The sequence below is a fragment of the Antrostomus carolinensis genome, unplaced genomic scaffold (genome assembly GCF_000700745.2).
Source record: "Antrostomus carolinensis isolate BGI_N321 unplaced genomic scaffold, ASM70074v2 scaffold20131, whole genome shotgun sequence".
Classification (NCBI taxonomy): Eukaryota; Metazoa; Chordata; class Aves; order Caprimulgiformes; family Caprimulgidae; genus Antrostomus; species Antrostomus carolinensis.
In genome coordinates this window covers 105,724-125,278 of record NW_010292833.1, presented here as the reverse complement: position 1 = coordinate 125,278, position 19,555 = coordinate 105,724, and the positions used below count along the sequence as shown (strand labels likewise).

Here is a 19,555-nt window from a genome sequence, read left to right as displayed (position 1 = left end):
CTGGAAAAAGCAGTCAGTAGTGTGAGCGTGTCATATTATTGCTGGAGAGAAGATCATAAGATGATTCACCCTGTTCTTCATGGCCCTGGTCTTTCATCAAACTATATAAAAGGATTGCCATTGATGTCAGAGGGGTTTGGCCAGCTCTGTTACAGGTATCTAGGAACATGTGGGCAGCAAGCTCTTAGATGAAATGTTTGGGTGAGTAAAAGGCCACACTGCCTGTTCCTGCCATGTCAGTCTCTCGTGTGCTATCAGTCCCTTGTAGCACAAGCTCATACTTGCTGCCTTCCAAATTCCATGGCAAAAGAACTAATTCTTTTTAAATGAAAACCATATCATAAAGGGCTGGATCTGTCATGCAGCTGAATAAACCACATCTTTCCACCCTGTTATTCACCATAGGTGTTCATGTGTTCTCACTTGCTGTTGTTGACTTCTTGGCTGTTAGATGAGAAGATAACCATATAAAATATCTGGTTACTTCATTATTGGAGAGTGACATAAACTTGGTTATGAAAACAAGAGTCCAGTAGTCATGGCTCCCTTTAAATGTTGTCTCTCCTGATAAAAACAAAACAAAACAATAGCTCAGTGCCCATCCTGAACACCCTGGTGCTTGCTAACATTATGTACACAATGACCATCCTTGATTACTTCAAATGCCTTAAGTAGGGTCATCTCCCCGAAGTACCTCCTGACAGCTTCTGAAATAGTCAGGTTATACTTAAGCAACTGTGTTTACATGTTTGAAAAGCACAAGGTGAAAAAGCCTGTTTTCCATTAAGCCAACAGTCTTAGTGACTGTTGTTTTTGTAAGAAGGTTACGCAAGCTGTTTCACTGCCTCCTCCCCAGCTCAGCTCAGCTCACCTCAGCATGTTTCCCCAGCATTTGTTAGTTTGTTAGCCTCACTTGGACTCCTTTCTGACCTCTCTCCCTGTCTCTGACTCTCTTTAGTTGCACTGCAGATGCATCACCCTCCTAGGTCACTCTCTTAAACTTACTGTCCTCATTTTGCCCTGCAGTTCCTATTATAATTCCAGCTCTAATGAGCAACCCCACTTCAATTCTGCCTCTCCTTTGCCTTTCTTCTCAACTGGTTGGAAACCTCATAACTTGCAAGATACCAGCATTTTACATTGAAATGTTGAACATGTTGAACCAGTTCAGAAGTAGGCATCTTTCCAGTGATGCAGCTTCAATTTCAAATGTTAATAAAAATTCCTAACATTGAGCTCGATTTGGGACTGGACGGCTCACAGGTCTGATTATGTGATATATTGTCTCCCACTCCTAAGTTGCTGGTTCAAATCCAGCCCAAGTCAGTAGCTGCTGAGAACTGTTGACGTATGTTCTCTGCTTAGTGACCTATATTGATTTGAGTTTAATGGCCATGTTTAATGTTCTCAGCTGTCAGCCACACACCCTGTATAACTTCCTTCCGCACCAGCATCTCCCTTTGTGGTTCAGATTGGATGGACTATAGAGATGGGACTCCCTTCTCAACCATTCATGGAGACCTGATAGGAAGTGGGAAGGGGGAGGAATTTTGTCTTTCAGTTATGTCCTTCCTATGGATAAACAGATGGTGTTTGTGCCCACAGGATGTCTCAATATCAGGCTTTCATGGGGCACTGTCATCCTGCCCACGCTGCAATGCTGGAGCGGATAAATTACAGCTCCCCTTCTCCCTTCCCTCTCACACTATACGAGGATGTTGTCCAGTCTGCCCTTCCTTTCCATTTCTATTTCTCCAGTGGGGTTAGAAAGAAATCTTGTGTTTAATTCTGGTTCTGCAGTGTCTGTGCTAGATTACCTCTGTCTGGGTGAGTCGTGGCAAGCTGGGTCACGGTCATGGAATTTCTCCCATATGGACTTGAGAGAAGGTCAGTAGTGACCTGCCCTCCTGTGACATGCAATTCCTGTTAGTACTGCATAAAGCTCTCAGCAATTCACTGTTGACTTGCAGAAACAGAACCTTTTAGAGAACATCTGCATGCTAAGAGGCTCCTGTTATAAACACAGGTAGAGAAAACATGCTTTCCAGCAAACAAAGATCAGCCAAGAAAGTAAAGACCTTAGTGGCCCTGCTGAGCTTTTCACTAGGAGTGGGAGATATAACTGCCTTCTCCTATCCCTCTCTTTATAGGGACATTGCTGTAGCAGGACCTGTGCTCAATTCTTTGAGACCATGTTGGTCTGCAGGGCAAAGGACACCAAGAAGTTCTTCCTTTTTAATGTTTTGCTGAGCTTACGCAGTTGCAGCAGTTTGTGAGTTGGTTCTTCAGGAAAGAAAGACTCTCCCTTGGATTTCTCTGTGTGGAGAAGTGAGAGATAGACCACTGTCCTCATTTCCTTCTTGCTAGCTGGACAGCCTGTTCTTTGGAGAAATGGTGACTTTGAGGTTAGTGCCAGTTTTGTGGAGAGCAATCAATCATGTGCTATGCAGAAGTTTAATAAGCAGCTGGGGTGAGAGCCAGGTTGCCTTGGGTAGCCTTGCCAGTCCTGCGTGTCACTCATTTCTAAAGTGAACCAGCATTTGACTCACCATCAATTATTTGCAGTCCAGTGGAGTGGTCTGGCTTTCACAGGGAGGCTGTGGAGAAGCTCTCATTAACAGCTAGCTGAAGTGCTCATTTGAAACAGAGGGGTTGTAGAAGCTCATGGCGTTTCCACTTCTGGATGTGTTTTTTTTCAGGTTTCTCTTATTCATAATTCTTTCTTTCACTTCCTACCCTCTTTTTGCCTTTTTATGGAGAAAAGCTCTTCTTTTATTGCTGATAGTATTTTGTATCAAACTTGCCTCTTGCCCCTACTTCATCATCTCTCCCCACCAGAGAGGAGTTTATGATGGTAATCCTGGGGATTTCTCAAGTGGTCTGTTACAGCTGTTGAAAAAATTTAAAGCATCTCCTAAATCAGTTTTCCCCACTCTTTGGCCTTATAACTCAGATCTGGGGCTTTTAATAGGAAACCTATTGAGAGTCCTAGTGGTTCTATGAAGGTTTGTATACATGACCTTAAGAACTTGGAGGTGCAACGGACAGTGCATTGAAGGCAGTAGGAGACTTAACCACAGGCTTTGGTGCACTTTGGCTCAGGCTTTTTAAGAATAACAGGAAACATTGGAAAATGAACCAAGGATAAACAGAGCAGTTTAGTTACATTAACTGTTTAGAGGAGAAGCTCCGTTAATGACCAAACAAACAAAGCAAGTGCATTTATTTGGCATTGCTGTGGGAAAACAAATGGCTGTTAATTGCATTTAGCTAAAAAGGGTTACACAAGAAATTGGCTGGCTCAGGCCTGGAGTGTAATTCTGGCATCCTGACCCAGTTGTGATTGCTGTGTAGACTCTGACAGAGAATAGTGTCCTGGAAAGAAGCACAGACTTCAGAGAGGCCAGGGCTTTGAGGGACTGCATACTATTTTTTATTCATAGCAATGCTACTTTAAGGAGTTGGTTCTACAAAAAAAACAGCATCAAAGAGATCTGATGTCGCTGCCTCCCTGTGACTCCTGATAAAATTTGCCTTGCTGTGATTATGTTAACGGTCAGAGCTCAGGCTGGTCAGTCAGCTTGTTTCTGGATTCACATATGATGAGTAACAATAAATATGCTGCAGGACTCCCTCGGTGACGCCTTAGTGTCTTTGACTGATAACCAATGCATTATTTATATTAGAAAAGAAGCTGGAGTGTGAAACCAGTGTCCTGTTGTGCTTACTCTGAATAAATATAAAATGAAATGGGTTTAAGAGCTGACAGTTTAAGAAGTTCTCGTTTGCCTTTGTGGAATCTCATTGTCTTCAGGAGGAGAATGTGATGAACCAAAGGCTGAAATTTACCCTGTGCTTAGAATGGAGCTAGTGACTGTGATAGTAACAGCGCAAAGGGAAACTGAGTCCTGCTCATCTGTAATGGCTCTGCTGTGTGAAGGATAATGTGCAGCATGTGTTTACTCTTCCTGATGAAATGCATTGTTCTGACTCGGAGAGCACAGAGGGCAGTGGGTTTGCAGGGCAATGTAGTGCCATTTTGACATTCATGCTTCTAATCTCAGAGCCATTCTTATCAGCTCTTGTTTCAAGATCTGTTCATGTAAGAACAGACCTCCTTCCCATGGCAGAATATTTCAAGAGACTGATTATCTGCTTCTAATTCCATGTGAACTGCTGAATAGCAGGTAAGATTAGATGATCACAAAGAAAATGCAAAGTACTGCATCAGCGCTTGCGCTGCTGTTTAGTACAAACACATAATGCTCTGTCCGATTTATTTCTGTTAAAAGGAAGGGGACTATTCATTAGTGAAAAGAATCAGCATGGCATTACATTTACTATGTGTTTAGGAAAAACCAATCCCTTTGATGTAGCTGGAGACCCTTGAACTTCAGAAAAGAATGTGTTAGCATGCTAGGGTATGCCTTAGACCTGCAGGTCATTTAATCCTTTCCTCAAGTGAGTCATTGTAAGGTAAAGTAGATGCTGGGAAAAGTTCTACACTGCCAATTAAAACAGGCTCCAAAGGTGTTACTGGTTTCATTCTACCAGAAACTCATCAGAGAGAGGCCAGTAGAGGTTGCCTATGTACCTTGAGGCCAGATCCCAAGTTAATATTAACTGGCATGGTTCTTTTGACTTAGCAGAGCTCCTTTGCTTTATACCAATAGCTCAGGCTCAATTCCTTTATGCTTACGACTTTAATTTAAAGAATTTCTTTTAAGAAATCAGGAATGATTCAGAAAGGCGTCAATTTCCACACATGCAAGAACAGAATGGATTTCAGAAGAAGCCTGTAAATAACTCTGAGATGTGAGTTCTGACTTAGTCTTTACAGAGAATACGTTCTGTCTGCCTCAAACACCCCTGCAAAGCTGAGTAATGAATGTTAGCATCAGCATTTCTCCTAGGCAGACATTTTTCATGAGGTCAGGTTTAAAATAAAGGACAGGAATGTAGTAATTAGTAACTGTTGCCCTTGTTGTTTGCCAATAAAAAAAAAGTCCCACATTCAACAAATTTAACAGAGAATAAATGAAGTTAATCAGAAAGCTAAGGCATTAATCTTAAGGAACTCAAGACTGAACGCTAGTTTTTTGTGGAAGAGATAAAATAAGGGAGATGAAAACACTTTGGAAAGTCAGGAAGATGGTTTGTTTTCACTTTTTCAAGTGGAACCGCTGACGTGCTGACCAGGAGGCTGTTCAGGAAGCTGCCAGAATGGGAGTGCTCCCAAGTCCCATCACACGTGAGCCCTGACAGAGCAGAAACCTGAAGGACCCAACTTTGAGTCTCAGCACTGTGGCAGTCACAGGGCAGGCAAGCTGAAAGAAACCTTGGAAACCTGCCTTGTTTCCATTAGAAAAGTTAACACGATTGCCGGATGCTGGCATTTTTGGGCAAGAAAACTTTCCTCTGGAAGATTTCCAGCAAGTTACATACCTTGCTTCATGGTACTTAGTTCTTCCTTTCCTGACTTTTAGGAATATGAACTTTAGATGGACTTATTTGCATTGGAGGAATACTGCTGGAACTTTCTTTCTAGCATGTGAAGATTTTTCTCTGTGTGTAGAAACAACATGGGTAAAATATTTGGAGTGAAATCCAGGCTCCATTGAAGTCAATGGCAAAACTCCCATTCACTTCAGTGGAGCAGGAATTTCACTCTTTAGTGTTTTGAAGTTAGAGTTACTAATAGACTGTTAAATTATTCCTGCGTGCATCAAACAAAATGTGCTTCATGTTAATGTTTCTGCTGTGTTCATTTAAACCCACAAAGGTTTAAAAACCAGAATTACTATGAACTTCTGAGTCTAAAAATTATGTTAAATGTAGTTTTGCTATAAATAATGATGTCCCTGGAGATAAACCTAAAATAATAGACTTCACCATATAATCTTCACTTTAAGCTAAAAATAGCGTAGATGGTGGTTTAATGTGAGCCACAATTATCAAACTGCTGAAGCCGGTTTTGGTTCATTGCAACTAGATGTGTATGTCATGTTTAGGCTTTGAACGGTTGACTCCCAAAACTGGAGAGAAGCAAAGCCAAAAGCATAGTCAGAAAGCAAACAGGAGCCTCTGATTTGTAGAGAAATAGCATGGATTAAAGAGTCCAATGCCGTATTTCAAGGCACTGCTCCTGGCTTGCTGAGGCCAGCCAGCTGGAGACATAGCCAGTTCCTATTAATCTGTGTTTTCAACCCCAAAATGGTGACTTATTTTGCTAGAAAGTGACACTGGCCATACAAAGCACCTTTTGTCTGAAAGCCATTTTCCACTTCATGTTGGAATCGAAGGAAGAATGTTAACCTTTCCTAATATTACTATTCCGTATGATCTTTAAAAATTATTTTAATGATCATTTCAAAGTAGGATGGAAACCCTTAACTCACTTTTTCTACCAGGCAGCATGGTATCATGGGCTGAATGTGGGACTGCCAGTCAAGACTTCTGACATTTTACTGATATGAAGGCTCTTCACAAAGGCTTACCTCCAGCAGAGGAGTCTCACCTTCCTGTAGTGGCCACAGAGGTTTATTCTGAACAGTGATTTATGGTAGCAGCCCAATGATAGGGACTCCACTAATGGTAGAATGGTAGTTTAACCTCCATCCAACTTCTCTGAGTGAGAAGTAGGTGGAGGTTAAAGTAATGCTTTTCTACTTATTAATACTTTTTGAAATCCTATCTGAATGTGTTTGAATTCCTCCGTGTACATTTATACTACACAATCTGCTGTTTGTTTGGATGGTTTGTTTCACTGAGTAGGTCACATTCTGTTCTTGCTGAGTTGCATGGTACAGAGGTGGTGCTTGTTTGGACAGTGCTTTGCAGAAATGAGGCCTTGATTCTGCCTCAGGCTCCTATCTGAGGCTTGCTGTTGTGGAGTCATAGACTAATTTAGGTTGGAAGGGCCACTGGAGGTCGTCCGATCCAACCCACTGCTGAAAGAAGGATCAGCTTCAAAGTTAGGTGAGAGAGAGATTGTATAATACCACAAATCTAGAGTAATTTTTTCCCTAACAGGAGAGTTATTCCAAATTCACACCGACACAACAATAAAATTGGCTCATCTCAGTATGATTATAGGGACCATATCCACTAGATTTGTGAAAGAAATCAAAAATTTTCAATAAATATTAGCTTTGATATTCTAGCAGATTCCTTTGCCTGTGCTACATCACTTCTCCATGTTCACATCTCACGAACCCTCAAGTAGTTACATTTCCTGGTAGGAAAGTCCATAAGAAGCACATTTAAAAGTTTCAAACACACAAAATACTAAGACCTTTGTGGAATTAAGGCAATGGATAAATTGAAGGAACCTATAGTTTTTTCATTAAACAGGTGCCCAGAGCAGTAGGTGAATGGTTGTGTTGTATGTGCAGCCTGGTTTTGACTTGTTCATTGCTAAGAGCGTCACTGCTAAGTCCAACGGGAAATGAGAAACCCACATCATAACTTGATAGGTTTTTTTTGTCTTGTTTTGTTTTAACCAAACAGCATGGGAATGAGCCATGATGATGATCATCAACCCTGCGCAGGGAGGTCTCATATTATGTCTGGAGAATGGGTGAAGGGCAGGAACCCAAGTGACCTTTCCTGGTCTTCATGCAGCCGCGATGACCTTGAAAACTTCCTAAAGTAAGGATTGTGCTGATTATCAAAAATCCTATCAGGCAAGAATCTGATGTGTTATTTGAAAGTTAGAGTTTAAACAATTTTCCTTTAAAAAAAGTGTTTGCATGTGTCATTAGGGTGTGCAAGTTTGAATCTGTCTCTCAGTAGCCCCTTTGAAACTGAGGTTTACAGAGAGGCAGAAGAATTATGTTTAGTTGTCAATGTGCTGATAGCTTCTTAAAACCGATCCCAAATCATAATTTTACAAAAAAAAAATGCCCTCATGTTTGTGATGACAGAAATCTGTGTGTAGGTGGCCTGAAAAAAATCTTCTCCATGGAAGGATACTGCCAGCTGTGCTGTGGCTTTTCCTGTCATTATTATTATTAAATAGTTTGTGTTTTATGGAAACTTTTCTTTTGCCTAGAGGTAATTCTGATGTGTTTTCTCACCCCTCAGTGAGCGTTGGTCTTAAACAATTCGCTATAAACTTCTTTCCCACTGCATCTGTATTTCAGTTCATCATGTTCAACAGTTCAGGAAGGATTTCTGACCTCCTGCTTGTTAACTTTCATGTGCTGTAGCAAGCACTGGAATTGTCCAAACTCTGTAATTGTGATCTTAAACCTACAGTGCAGTTTTCTGACAAACAGTGTCTGGCACAGTGGCCAGTGCTTTTGTTGCTAGAAATGGGTTCAGTGTGGAAAATTCCCCACTCTGAGGGTCAGATTTGGGAGAGAAAGGAAAATAATGAAAGAGAATGGCAGATCTACTGGTACATTAAAGGCATGAAGTTGAAAAAGAAGCTGCATCTGAACTCACTCTGGTCCCTGACAGAGAGGAGATGACAAAGTGATACTCCAATTTGTAAAAGCTTGTTGTGAAGACAAAGGGAAAAATCTTTCCTTTATGTCTGTGATGGATAAGAAAAGAAGTCAAGGTCTTAAAATTCAGCTAGGGGGTTTCAGGTGAGACATGATAGAAGTCTTTCTAGCTGTCACTGTAAGGCTCCTGAAGCTTTGGACTAGATAGCCTGAGGGTAGAATTGAGTCTCCATCAGATTTTTAGGAATAGCTTAGACAAATGTTTAACCCAGAATGATGTGAATATAGTCAATTGTCCCTTGAGGCCTGGGGACAGGGATGAGTTCCCAAGGACATTTCTATCCGTAGTTTCCAATTATTTAGAAGACTTCTAGATATATACTGGGAAAAATCAGCACTGCTTCACATGAGGTCATCAGATTGCCTGGTAAAGAGAGGACAACAGCTTCTCTGTGTCAGTGATCTAACACTCCAGTTCAAAGGTGCTTTCCCTTAAAGGCATATTTAATTTTTACACTCCACAGGTCCAAGGTCAGCACCTGTTTGCTGGTAACAGACCCCCGAAGCCAATACGCGGTGCGGCTCCCTCACAAGCTGCCTGGAATGCACTACAGTGCCGATGAACAGTGCCAGATACTTTTTGGGACCAATGCTACATTCTGTAAGAATATGGAGGTAAGAGCTCGTGGCGTGTATCTGGAAACAAGGTGGGAAGTGGAAATAAAACTGTCAAGCACTGGGGAAGAAAAGGAGCCTGTACTTTCCTCAGAACTACTTCATGGGATTTTCAGTGTGTTCAGCACTACTGAAACAAAATCAGTAGTCAAACTCCTGTGGGCCTTCATCTCAACACCACCTTCTTATGCAGCCATCCTCCTTTCTCCACACTGCTCTTGTTAGTCTCCTAGAGCAGAAGAACTTTTGTTTGTACTTGGTCTTAATTTAGGGACAGCTCCTTTTGACACTGTTCTGCTGAAGTAGTCAGTAGAGGTTGTTTTGCTGGAAGTTCAGCTGAGGGAAAGTCTCTTCTCACAAGAGTTCTTGCCTACTTCCACAAAGTCATCTTAGATGACTGTCTGGATCTTTCAGTAGACTTCACTTTCAGACCACTACAATGTTCTTAGGAGGTGACTCTAACTATGTGCCAAGGAAATATTAATGACTGCTTGTTTGATGAGGCCATTTAGAGCTTTGTGCAGAATTAAGTCTCTTCCTGTGTGTTTTCTAAGCAACATGATGTTTATTCAGGATTTAGGTGCAACATGACTTACATCCTGTGGTTGATTGGCAAAATGGAAACACTGATTTTTGGTGTCTCTGTAAGTAGGTTATATTTGAGATGAGCCTGTCTGACTTGTTCTCTGGAATTTAGACAGCTAAACTTTTCCTAAGGTCTTGCACATAATTAGATGTCTCCATTCTGACCAGAGCTTGTCTGCATCCCACTTTAGATAGGGACTGGAGAAATGCTTACTTCCAGCACGGCCTCAGAAGAAGGTAATGAAGCACTATGTCCTGTCACCCACACCAGCTGGCAGCATTCTGTCCTATATAGACAGAAATGAAGCAGCCAGGTTTCTTGCTGTCATTAACTACCCATTTGTATTTTCTAGTTGTCCCTTGTTCCCATTCTGAACAATCTTGGGATCTTAAATCAATGTTAACAAAGAAAATAATAATCAGTGATAACTGAGGTTTCTAAGAGCCAAATTACTAAAACTGTTGAACACATGCAAGTCCTGGGAACATGCTCTTAGTTTCACATTTGCTGTTTTATTTGTTTTGGATTTGGAAACTAGCTAATATAAAACAATAAGAAAAGAATCTGGGTAGGTCGTATTTTCCAGCTCCATCAAGAAAATGCAGACCACCAGGACTACTGTACTGGAAGCAAAGTGGTAGAATATAGGTCTGTAAAGGAAACCCCAGATATATTCAGGATGATTCAAGTTCTTCCACTTGTGTGGGTGTCACCCAGCTTGACTGGTGTTGGAACAGATACTTGCCATTTCCCTTGTTGCAATAAAAAACATTCTGTTTCTGGATAGTCCAGTGTTTAATGAGAATGTCAGCCTACTGGTAGGTGGTCAACATTTCTGATGCAGAAATTGCATGTCCAGTCTGGAATTGCTTCAGGGACAAGTTGCTTGCCAGAATAACAAGCCAAGAAGCACTGTTCTTCTCTATAAGACACAGACAGCAGGTGTTTGCGTCTCCCAAGATTTTTCACCAGTCTTATTACTTGACATCTTTACAACACGAAGAAAATGGTGCTTTTTCCCTTCATCACCCCTTTTTTCCCTTCATCACCCCTTTTTTCCCTTCATCACCCCTTTTTTCCGTGTCTCCCAAAGAAAAGCATGTTGTGTAAGGACTTTAGTACTTTCTGATGAAAAGCCTTCTAGAACTTCAGCAGATTAAAACCAATTTGCAATCACTTATTTAGAAATATTTTCCTGGTACAGATATGCGTTAAGAGTTCAGATTCACACTGTGAAGCTTTGGATCAATTATTGCACATGCCATTAATTTAAGTAAACATTTGCATCCTGTTATGCTACTCTGAACTGGCGTTTCAAGGCAATGGAAGGAAATTCTTTAGAGGAAATGATCAGCTTTAATTTTTCAAACTTCGAAGTTTTTGTTCCTTTTCACCTTTGTGTTTCTCATGCCTCATCTGCAGAATGCTTGTATCGTAAGTCTCAAAGCTGTCTACAAAAATATGAACCAAAAAAAATTGGCACTAGTCATTGGCATTAGTTGTAGAAATTATTGGCAAATACAGCTGTCTCCTCTTTTAGCCAATGGTAATGTGGTATTTTTAATTCAATAAAGTATTAAAAAAATCCAAATGTAAAAGTAATAAACATTTGACAGTAAATATTTGTTACAAAAAGGAAATAAACTTTGGGAAATTAGCCTGCTCAATCTTTTTATGATTACATGTGTCTACTGTCTATTTTCTTATTTAATAAAAGAGTTACATTATAACATTTCATTGGAGATAGTTGAGCTACGTAATTATATCGGGCAAACTATATTCAAAAATGCCATACAATCTGCTTGTAGGGTGAATTTCAGAGATTAGATGAATCCAAAACGTTGACATTTTTGAGAAACTGCAGAAACTTTCTGTGCAGTAAGCTTTTTCCTTAAAGGCATCAAGGCACAAATTTTTAAAGGAATGTAATCTCCTTTGCCTTCAGAGTCAGGTGCCTAAATGCTTGGCAGTGTTTGGACCTCAGACACTGGTCCAACTAGATAGTTAATCTGTGAATATTCAACCCTATCTGGATATTTCAGATTGCATCTCCAAAATTCTTCTTCCATGTTTGTTTTTAATGACAACTCAGATGCCCTAGTAGAAAATTGTAGCCCTCAGAATTTTAACTTTATCAAACCAGGTATCCTGCAGCTATTCTGCTCCAAATTTGCAGAACAGAAATTAAAACTGAGGGAGGCTCAGTTTTACACAGACTGTACCTCTTGACATTCCTTTTTAATTTGCTTGGCCACTACATCTACATTTTAATATACTAAAATTTTAAAAAATGAACTAATTAACAGCATGAGTATATGATAATTGGCTTAATCATAGCCCATTGTTGTAATCTGTGACCTCCAAGATGTATAACTTAGGATCTCGTGCTGTAACATCAATGCAAGTCTGTTTAGGTGTGTGCACTCCTCATAGTTTTATTGGTTTGAGATACATCGAGGTGACTGGTTTTGGATTAACATTAACCTGTTAGATGGATGAGTCCTTGCTCATCATCAGGAAAGTAAATGTTTTCATTTACTCCATGGAAGAATTAGTTTTGATCTTAGGAACTAAATAAGAAAATAGAAGTTGGACAGTTCTCAAGTGAGATGGTCTCACATATGGTGATAAATATCTCAAGACCCTTCAGTAGTTCCCTCTTCATATCTAAGTTGCATAGTTTTCTCCAGTAACATGCAAAGGGATCAGCCATGCTTTCACATGGTGCTTTCTGTTCTCTTTCCCATTGCAAATGTTAATTAGGCATTGTCTGATCAACGAGAATGTTTATCTAATGGGACATACAAATGTGCTTCTACATTTCTTCATATACAAATTGAGTCCAGTTCTGGAGCTCCCAACACAAGAGAGACCTGGAGCAGCTAGAACAAGTCCAGAGGAGGCCACCAGGATGATCCAAGGGCTGGAGCACCTCTCCTATGAAGGCAGGCTGAGAAAGTTGGGGCTGTTCAGCCTGGAAAAGAGAAGGCTCCGGGGAGATCTTATAGCGGCCTCCCAGTACCTGAAGGGGCTACAAGAAAGCTGGGGAAGGACTTTTCATAAGGGCAGTTAATGACAAAACAAGGGGAAATGGGTTTAAGCTGAAAGAGGGGAGGTTTAGATTAGAAATTAGGAAGAAGTTCTTCACTGTGAGGGTGGTCAGACACTGGAACAGGTTGCCCAGGGAAGTTGTGGATGCCCCCTCGCTCGAAGTGTTGAAGGCCAGGCTGGATGAGGCTTTGAGCAACCTGGTCTAGTGGAAGGTGTCCCTGCTGCTGGCAGGGGGGTTGGAACTGGATGAGCTTTAAGGTCCCTTCCAACCCAAACCATTCTATGATTCTGCCATACTAGACGTGCTGCCTGTTTTCAGGTGGGAGGCTGTACAGTCGTGCCCCTTGCAGTGCTAGAAGAGCTTTCGGCCCACCTAAGAGTTTACACAATGTTCTTTATTTTGAGGGAGATGCGTTGTTTTGAGCAGATATTAAATAGATGAGCATGTCATTCTCAAGCTCTGAGCAAAATCGTGATGTGAGTTGCAGCAGTGCCCCTTTGACACTGCATAGTGAGTTATCAGTGTACATGAAACACAGAGATCTTTGGGGATTCTGGTTGCTAAATGTTCATGTCAGTCCAGGGCTAACGTGCTAAGTTGTCCAAATTGCTGGAAATTCAACCTGTCTGACCTCTCTTCTTCAGATCCCCACTGTGCATTGAATCAAATATTGTGAATTCATTTGCCACCTACGAAAGAGGAAGCAAAAAAATGCAACCCCACTCAAGCGATGAAGGCTTCTGCAGAGAGGAGACTTTAACCCTTTGCTGTCCCCTTTACTTAGCAGTGCTGTCAGAGAGAAGAGAAGCACAGATGCTTTTTGCTGAACCTCTCACAGAGCAGAGATGGTGTTTCTCCACCAGAAATGCGTAAAAGCGCATTGTTCATAACCTCACATGAAAATATGCTGCGTGTTTAATCAGAACACTGGGTTTATTTTTCAGACTGGCATGCCTACTAACACAGGCTTTTGCACTGAAATTATATTTACGGAAAAAAATGTGATTTCTATCTCTTGTATCCAGTGTTTGGCTTTTTGTTTTATATGCCTTTTGGCTTATTTATTATTAACACATTTTTGCGGGTTTTTACATAACCATTATCTTTCCGTATTGTTTTGAGTCAAAAATGTGCTTAGGCTAAAATGGCATGTGGAAAGAGATTAGCGTCGCTACAGAGAGATTGTTTTCTGAAAGAGGGACACTGTCAACTCAGATGTAACTGGGAATGTGGATTTTGACATGACACTGTTTTTAGAAAATTTAAGACAGCTAGAATTGACTCTAGTGTTTGTTCTTCAGTTCCAGTGGGTTTTTTTAACAAATATAAGTATTTCCTAGGATCTAAAAGTGACAGGGCAGCAGCACAGAACGAGAGTGTAAAGCCGATTGTAAGCCAGAGGACTAGATTTCTGGGCTAAAATGGAAAAGGAGAGGAACCAAAAAACCAAAGTAAAAGAGGAACAACGATTGTAATAATCAAGTGGATTTTTCGCATCCCTTCAGTTTTCATATTTGATGGTGTGGTGGTGAATATAATTGAGCAATTGTGGGGCTCTCTGTGGTCTTGATCTTGTAAAGAAACTGCTGGAGTGGACTCTTGGTCTCCATGCATGGGAATCAATGGGCCTCTGTCTGTTTTTTCTTTGCAGAGTCATTTGCAAGATCCAGACGATGATAGTAAACCCTATTATTTAGTAATGTATAGAATATTTACAAGAACGTGGTAATTAGATTGAGAGCTTATTTATCCTGAAAATAATAGGTTGCATTGTCATTTTCTGTACAGCCAGGGACTTTGTCTGCATAATTTTCCATTACACACTTTAGCTTCTGCATAGATATAATAATAATCATAAATCTGAAAGAGGATGGGTTTGGTTTCCTTGAGGCTTGCAGGATAGAAGCCTGGCAATTCTAAAATAAAATTAGAAGATTTTCTTTTTTAGAAGTTAAGGTAACAATTTCCTTAATTGCCAAACTGTATCGTTTCCCTAATGTATGTTGTTAAAATTCAGATTATTTTCACATTGCCTGTTTCATGTGAAACTGAAGTGTCCTATTTCACTGCTTCTGTATGTTGCAAAAAGACCTTTTTCTCTTTATTTTCAGTGGAAATACTTTTTGTTTAAGAGAGAGAAGCAGAGTTCCTGCCTGGGCAGCACAGCCCAGTTTACAATTATTGGAATGCTTCAGAAATTTTTGTACGTGTTTCAGTTTGGAAGATGGTCAAAACACATTCTGGTGCAGTGGTTTAAAGTAAAATAAAAAGAGAGAAGGGAATCAAAATAAAATTATAAAAATACAATGTGGAAATTTAAGAATATAAAAATAATAAACTCTTAAAAATAATACAGAGTGCCTACTAAGAATCAAGCACTTGAGCTTGGCAATCCTACGTTTTTTATTAAGGCACAAGGGGAGGGAGAAAGAATTAGTGTAGCCTTGTGATGTGGCATCTACAGCTGAGATTTGAACTTAACAAAATTAGCCAAAATACGATTGAGTATCAGCCTGAAAATAGTGTATAACAAGCTTGAAGGGCATTCAGACCTCTCCCATTGGCCTTCTGGGAACTTCCCATCTGCAAAACACTTCAGGAGAAAACTCCCGTAATCTTCACAACCACATCTGAACAACGTGTGTACATATCTATATTTATTTTACTGTCCTTTTCTTCTCTTTCCCCGTGGCCAAGAAACACGAGCTGTAATTTCTTTTTTTTAATTTCACTAGTTTTTCTTTGGTTTTTGGGGTGGTTTTTTTTAAATGGACAAAAGTGCCTGTTGTTTAAAAAATCAATACTTTTCACATCCTACAATCAGGTGTTAAGGCTTGAGGAGTTTGCTGGGAGTTACTGAGTGAACATTACTCTCACTGAAGACAATAAGAGATGGATGTTGCAAAGTTCAAGGTCAGAATTTGAGGCTCTAAGTTGTAAACATAATATTAGGTGGAACAGATCAGGTTGATTATGAAGCTTGCCTGGAGCTCTTGTCCTTCCTTCATCATGGGCAGATATCTTCTCCTGAGATAGATGATAGCACAGTACTGTGACCTCTTGTTGGGGTACGTGTAGTATGAACCTCAGAGCAGCACTTAACACATGGAATGGACAGCACTGTGCCAATATAGCTGCTGTGGTTGTGACATAGTTGATTATCTACAGTGCTTCTGAGCATACTGCAGTAGTAATTGGTGAGAAGTTGAAGTACAAAATTTCTAACATTTATTTCAAAGGAGTGGCTCTGTTCCAGTGCCTTGTACCACAGGTCTCTATTTTTTCCAGGTTTGACCACATAAAGATATTTCCATAATTTCTTCAGCTGATGTAACATGTACAGTTGAATTCTCTCATTTAAGATGCTGAAAAGTTGGCTCGGCAAAGCTGCAGAGCACATACAGCAAGAAAGAATTCTGTGTTGGTAGGAAGGTGGATAAAGCTTATCTTTTTCTTCTTGAATTTCTGTGTGTCTGTGACCCACAGGAACTAGTTTAATGAATGCCCTATAGGCACTGAAAAGATTAGTATTTGGAGTAGGCTACTTTACCACAAAATTAGTTTGTGGTCTCATTAATACTATCTTTCCAATCTCTTTCTTTTTATTATTTCTTTAATTCCAGGTATATGAAAAAATAAAACAGAACTGGTGCTTTGCAAAGAAACACTTTAGACAATGGAGAAGGCATTTAGTTTGCTTTGTAACCACCAGAAATTGCTAAAACTAGAGTTTTTCTGCTCTAAGTGTTTTTCTGCTTCATCGTTTGCTTCCCAATGTACAGTTCAAACAAAGTATTTCTGCTCACTTGTGCCTTCTCTGGCAGTATGAGACTCTTCCACTGCTTGTCTGGCAGGATCCATTCTTGTTTCTTGAACTCCTTGTGAGCAGCTTCCTTACTAGCCCTTCATATTTGCATTTCTGTGCACTGTCCCTGCCGTTGCTGCTTTTCTCAGTTTTTCTTTCATCCTGCTGTACGTTCAGGAGGTTCAATCATGGCCTAAATTTTCGAATAAAGTAATGTGTCCATTTTTCAGTGTCTGATTTTAAGTCTCAGGGAAGCTGCGTGGTTTTCCAGAAGCCCTGAGCTTCTACCAGCTTTGAAAAGTTGCCCTCCTTAAAGTATTTCCAGTCAGGCATCTCAAACCACTCTTCACTTGTCAAAATACTGGTTTCTTGTATCTCCCCCAGATTGGAACAATTTCTGGATACAGCATCACACATTTCCAGGGCTCATCTTCCTGTCTGTTAAGTGTGTTTTGGGCAGCTCTTGAATAGCTTGGTTTTTCCTTTTGCTAACATTGTCAAAAACATAAGAGCTCTGGATTTTTCTAATCCTTCAGCTTTCATCTGCTGTTAGAAAGGCTGTTTGACTGAAGATCATAACCAGATAATTTCATTCAGACCTTAAACATCCAGATCTGTCTGTGGTGAGCAGTGTGTCATGGTAAGTTACTGTTTTGGAAGCTGACAGATATTTTGTCTTTCTTCCTGAAAGATGAAGGGCAAACATTCTTATGTTTTAATTGTGGATCAGAAAAGCTCTTGGTATCATTCCATATATATATATCTATATATAAATTATATATATATAGATATAAAGGTATATTTCATATGGAAGCCATGTGTTGGTAGTTGGAGCAATGCATATCAAGCCATCTAGCTCACAACCAAACCCAGTGTGACACCCTTCATGTTTGGGTTCAGTTTGTTTTGTTTTCTCTGATACAGAACATTAACAAATCTTGGAAATTACTATGTTGATTTTTTTTGTACTGTTCTACAAGAAAAGGAGTAGCACCAGCAAGCAGTGAACTCTCAAGGACCATTTCCTTTAACTGTCAAGGGCCATCTCCTCTTCCTCCTTAAAACAATCTTGTTGATTTTATATACTTGTGTCTGATAGTGGTGACTTTCCACTCACACAAGCTTTGATGAAGAGGCCAATCATTGAGTTAGTGGAGTTACATGGAAGGAAAAAATAATATAAAGGGGAGTAGACTCTAAATTTGTTTGTTGGCTTCAAGCAGGCAGGTTATTGGTCCTGTTCATTGAACAAGCATAATGTGCATGTGTTTCTGTATGTTCTGAAGAAGAAAGGTCATCACAAGGTAGTGAAAATGGGGAAATGTTTTTAAGAAGCCTTTTCTAGTTGCATCTAAGAGGATCATATGATTGAGTTTTATAATACAGTCTGAAATGCGTTCTGTCCAACAGCAGAGAGATCCATTCTACTTTGTCATTAATGAATAAACTCCCGCATTTTGAATTTATGGGATTGTTGCCCAGTTTTGTTAAAATGAGAAGTTAGTGGATATTGGCAATTGCCTGAATATTCTAGGGTAGTCCTTGTGATTCTTTATCAAGCCTTCCTTTGACTTATGGATCAGGTCTGTCATTTGGACAGATACTTCCACTATTGGACCTACCACTTGTTCCAAACTGGAATATCAGCTCTAGAGAAAGGTCAGCAGCTGGCCACTGATACATGTGTCCAAGCTTCACAGGGATCTTGACTGGGGCAGTGTGTGGTTCCTTTTCAAAAGTGCCTTCCAATTTTACAGGATTCTGATTTTGAACACTTTTCATCTAGTTTTCAACAGCAAGAAGCTCCATCTAACAACGGTGCTCACCTCCCTTGTGATCCACTGTAGATTGTCAGTTGTTTATGCACCCAAAATTAAAGGCAGCGACAGGGTAGAAACTGGAGGCATTGTTTTTCTCACCTTGTTGTGTAAAGAATTCCTCCTCAGAAGCATGCTGTGAGGCTTGAAGAACATATACGTAGTGTTTTGAACCGGAAAGCGTGTGTAAATTGTTTGTTTATTGTACTTAGTAAGTGTTAATTAGGATTCTGTTTAGTTTCTCTCACGGTTAGCTATATGCCAAGCCAAAACCTTGGCAAAAGAAAAGAGATGTGATACTTTGCTGAAAGCCAGCCTGTGTGTGCCTACGCGTTATGTGATCTCTTGCTCCTCTTCCTTAAGGATATTTACTCTTTCTAAATCCTTCTTCATAATCCTCACATTTTGACAGCAAAATTGGTTTCGTGGTGGTTTAATTCTGCTGCTAGAAATAAAGAGGTTCCTCTTTCCAGTGGGCAAGAGGCAGCAGGAACAAATTCATTTTCAGGAGAAATAAGTTTTTCTTTTTGTGGATGAATCCAAGATGAGGGAGTGAATGGGAAGGGACAGAACTAGCTTCTGTAGAGTTGTTTCCTGATGGGAAAGACATCTTTATTGATTGGATTCTGTTTATGCTTTGGAGATTTGGAAGCTCCCCCCTGTAGATAATAATCTGAGGCTTTGAGATAAAGGGGTTTGTGAGCCCTTTCTTCTCACCGAGAACATATGAAGTCATTGGGCAAAATGATGCTGATTTTAGTAACAGTGGTGATGCAATAGCTAACTCAGAAACGAGCAGACTCTAGACTTACTGCCTGTGGGCAAAGAGCTGGCTGAATTAATTCTGGCTTCTCCTCATTTCCAGCTGCAACACTGAGTTAAAGAACCTAAAATAGATTACTTCCCTAGAGCCACACGTGAGTGGTCGTAGCGCTTCGCATGCTGCGCGTCTGTGCTGGCACACGTGTGGGATGGAGTTACGTGGAAGGTAAACACCGTCTTCAGAAACAGTATGTGTTGTGAAAAAGTCTGAAAAGCTGGGAAAGGTGGGGAAGGCTGACAGCCAGACATGTTCCTGGGAGTATCCCAGGAGTTGTTTCTGGTTTTACCCTGAAGTTCAGCCAGAGCAGGCAGTGTGAGCCGGTGGCTGTGACACTGAGCAGAGGACAG

General features: G+C 40.4%; 1 protein-coding gene across 1 annotated transcript in view; it reads left to right on the top strand.

Moving 5' to 3' along the window:
- ADAMTS17 (ADAM metallopeptidase with thrombospondin type 1 motif 17) overlaps positions 1 to 19,555 on the top strand; it is a gene marked incomplete at its 5' end in the record, with an annotated part of 183,263 nt that overhangs the window by 80,007 nt on the left and 83,701 nt on the right. The window contains 2 exons of the mRNA XM_010177095.2: positions 7,510 to 7,650; positions 8,975 to 9,125. Of these exons, the coding sequence (XP_010175397.2) occupies positions 7,510 to 7,650; positions 8,975 to 9,125 (292 nt within the window). The remainder of the gene's footprint in view (positions 1 to 7,509; positions 7,651 to 8,974; positions 9,126 to 19,555) is intronic.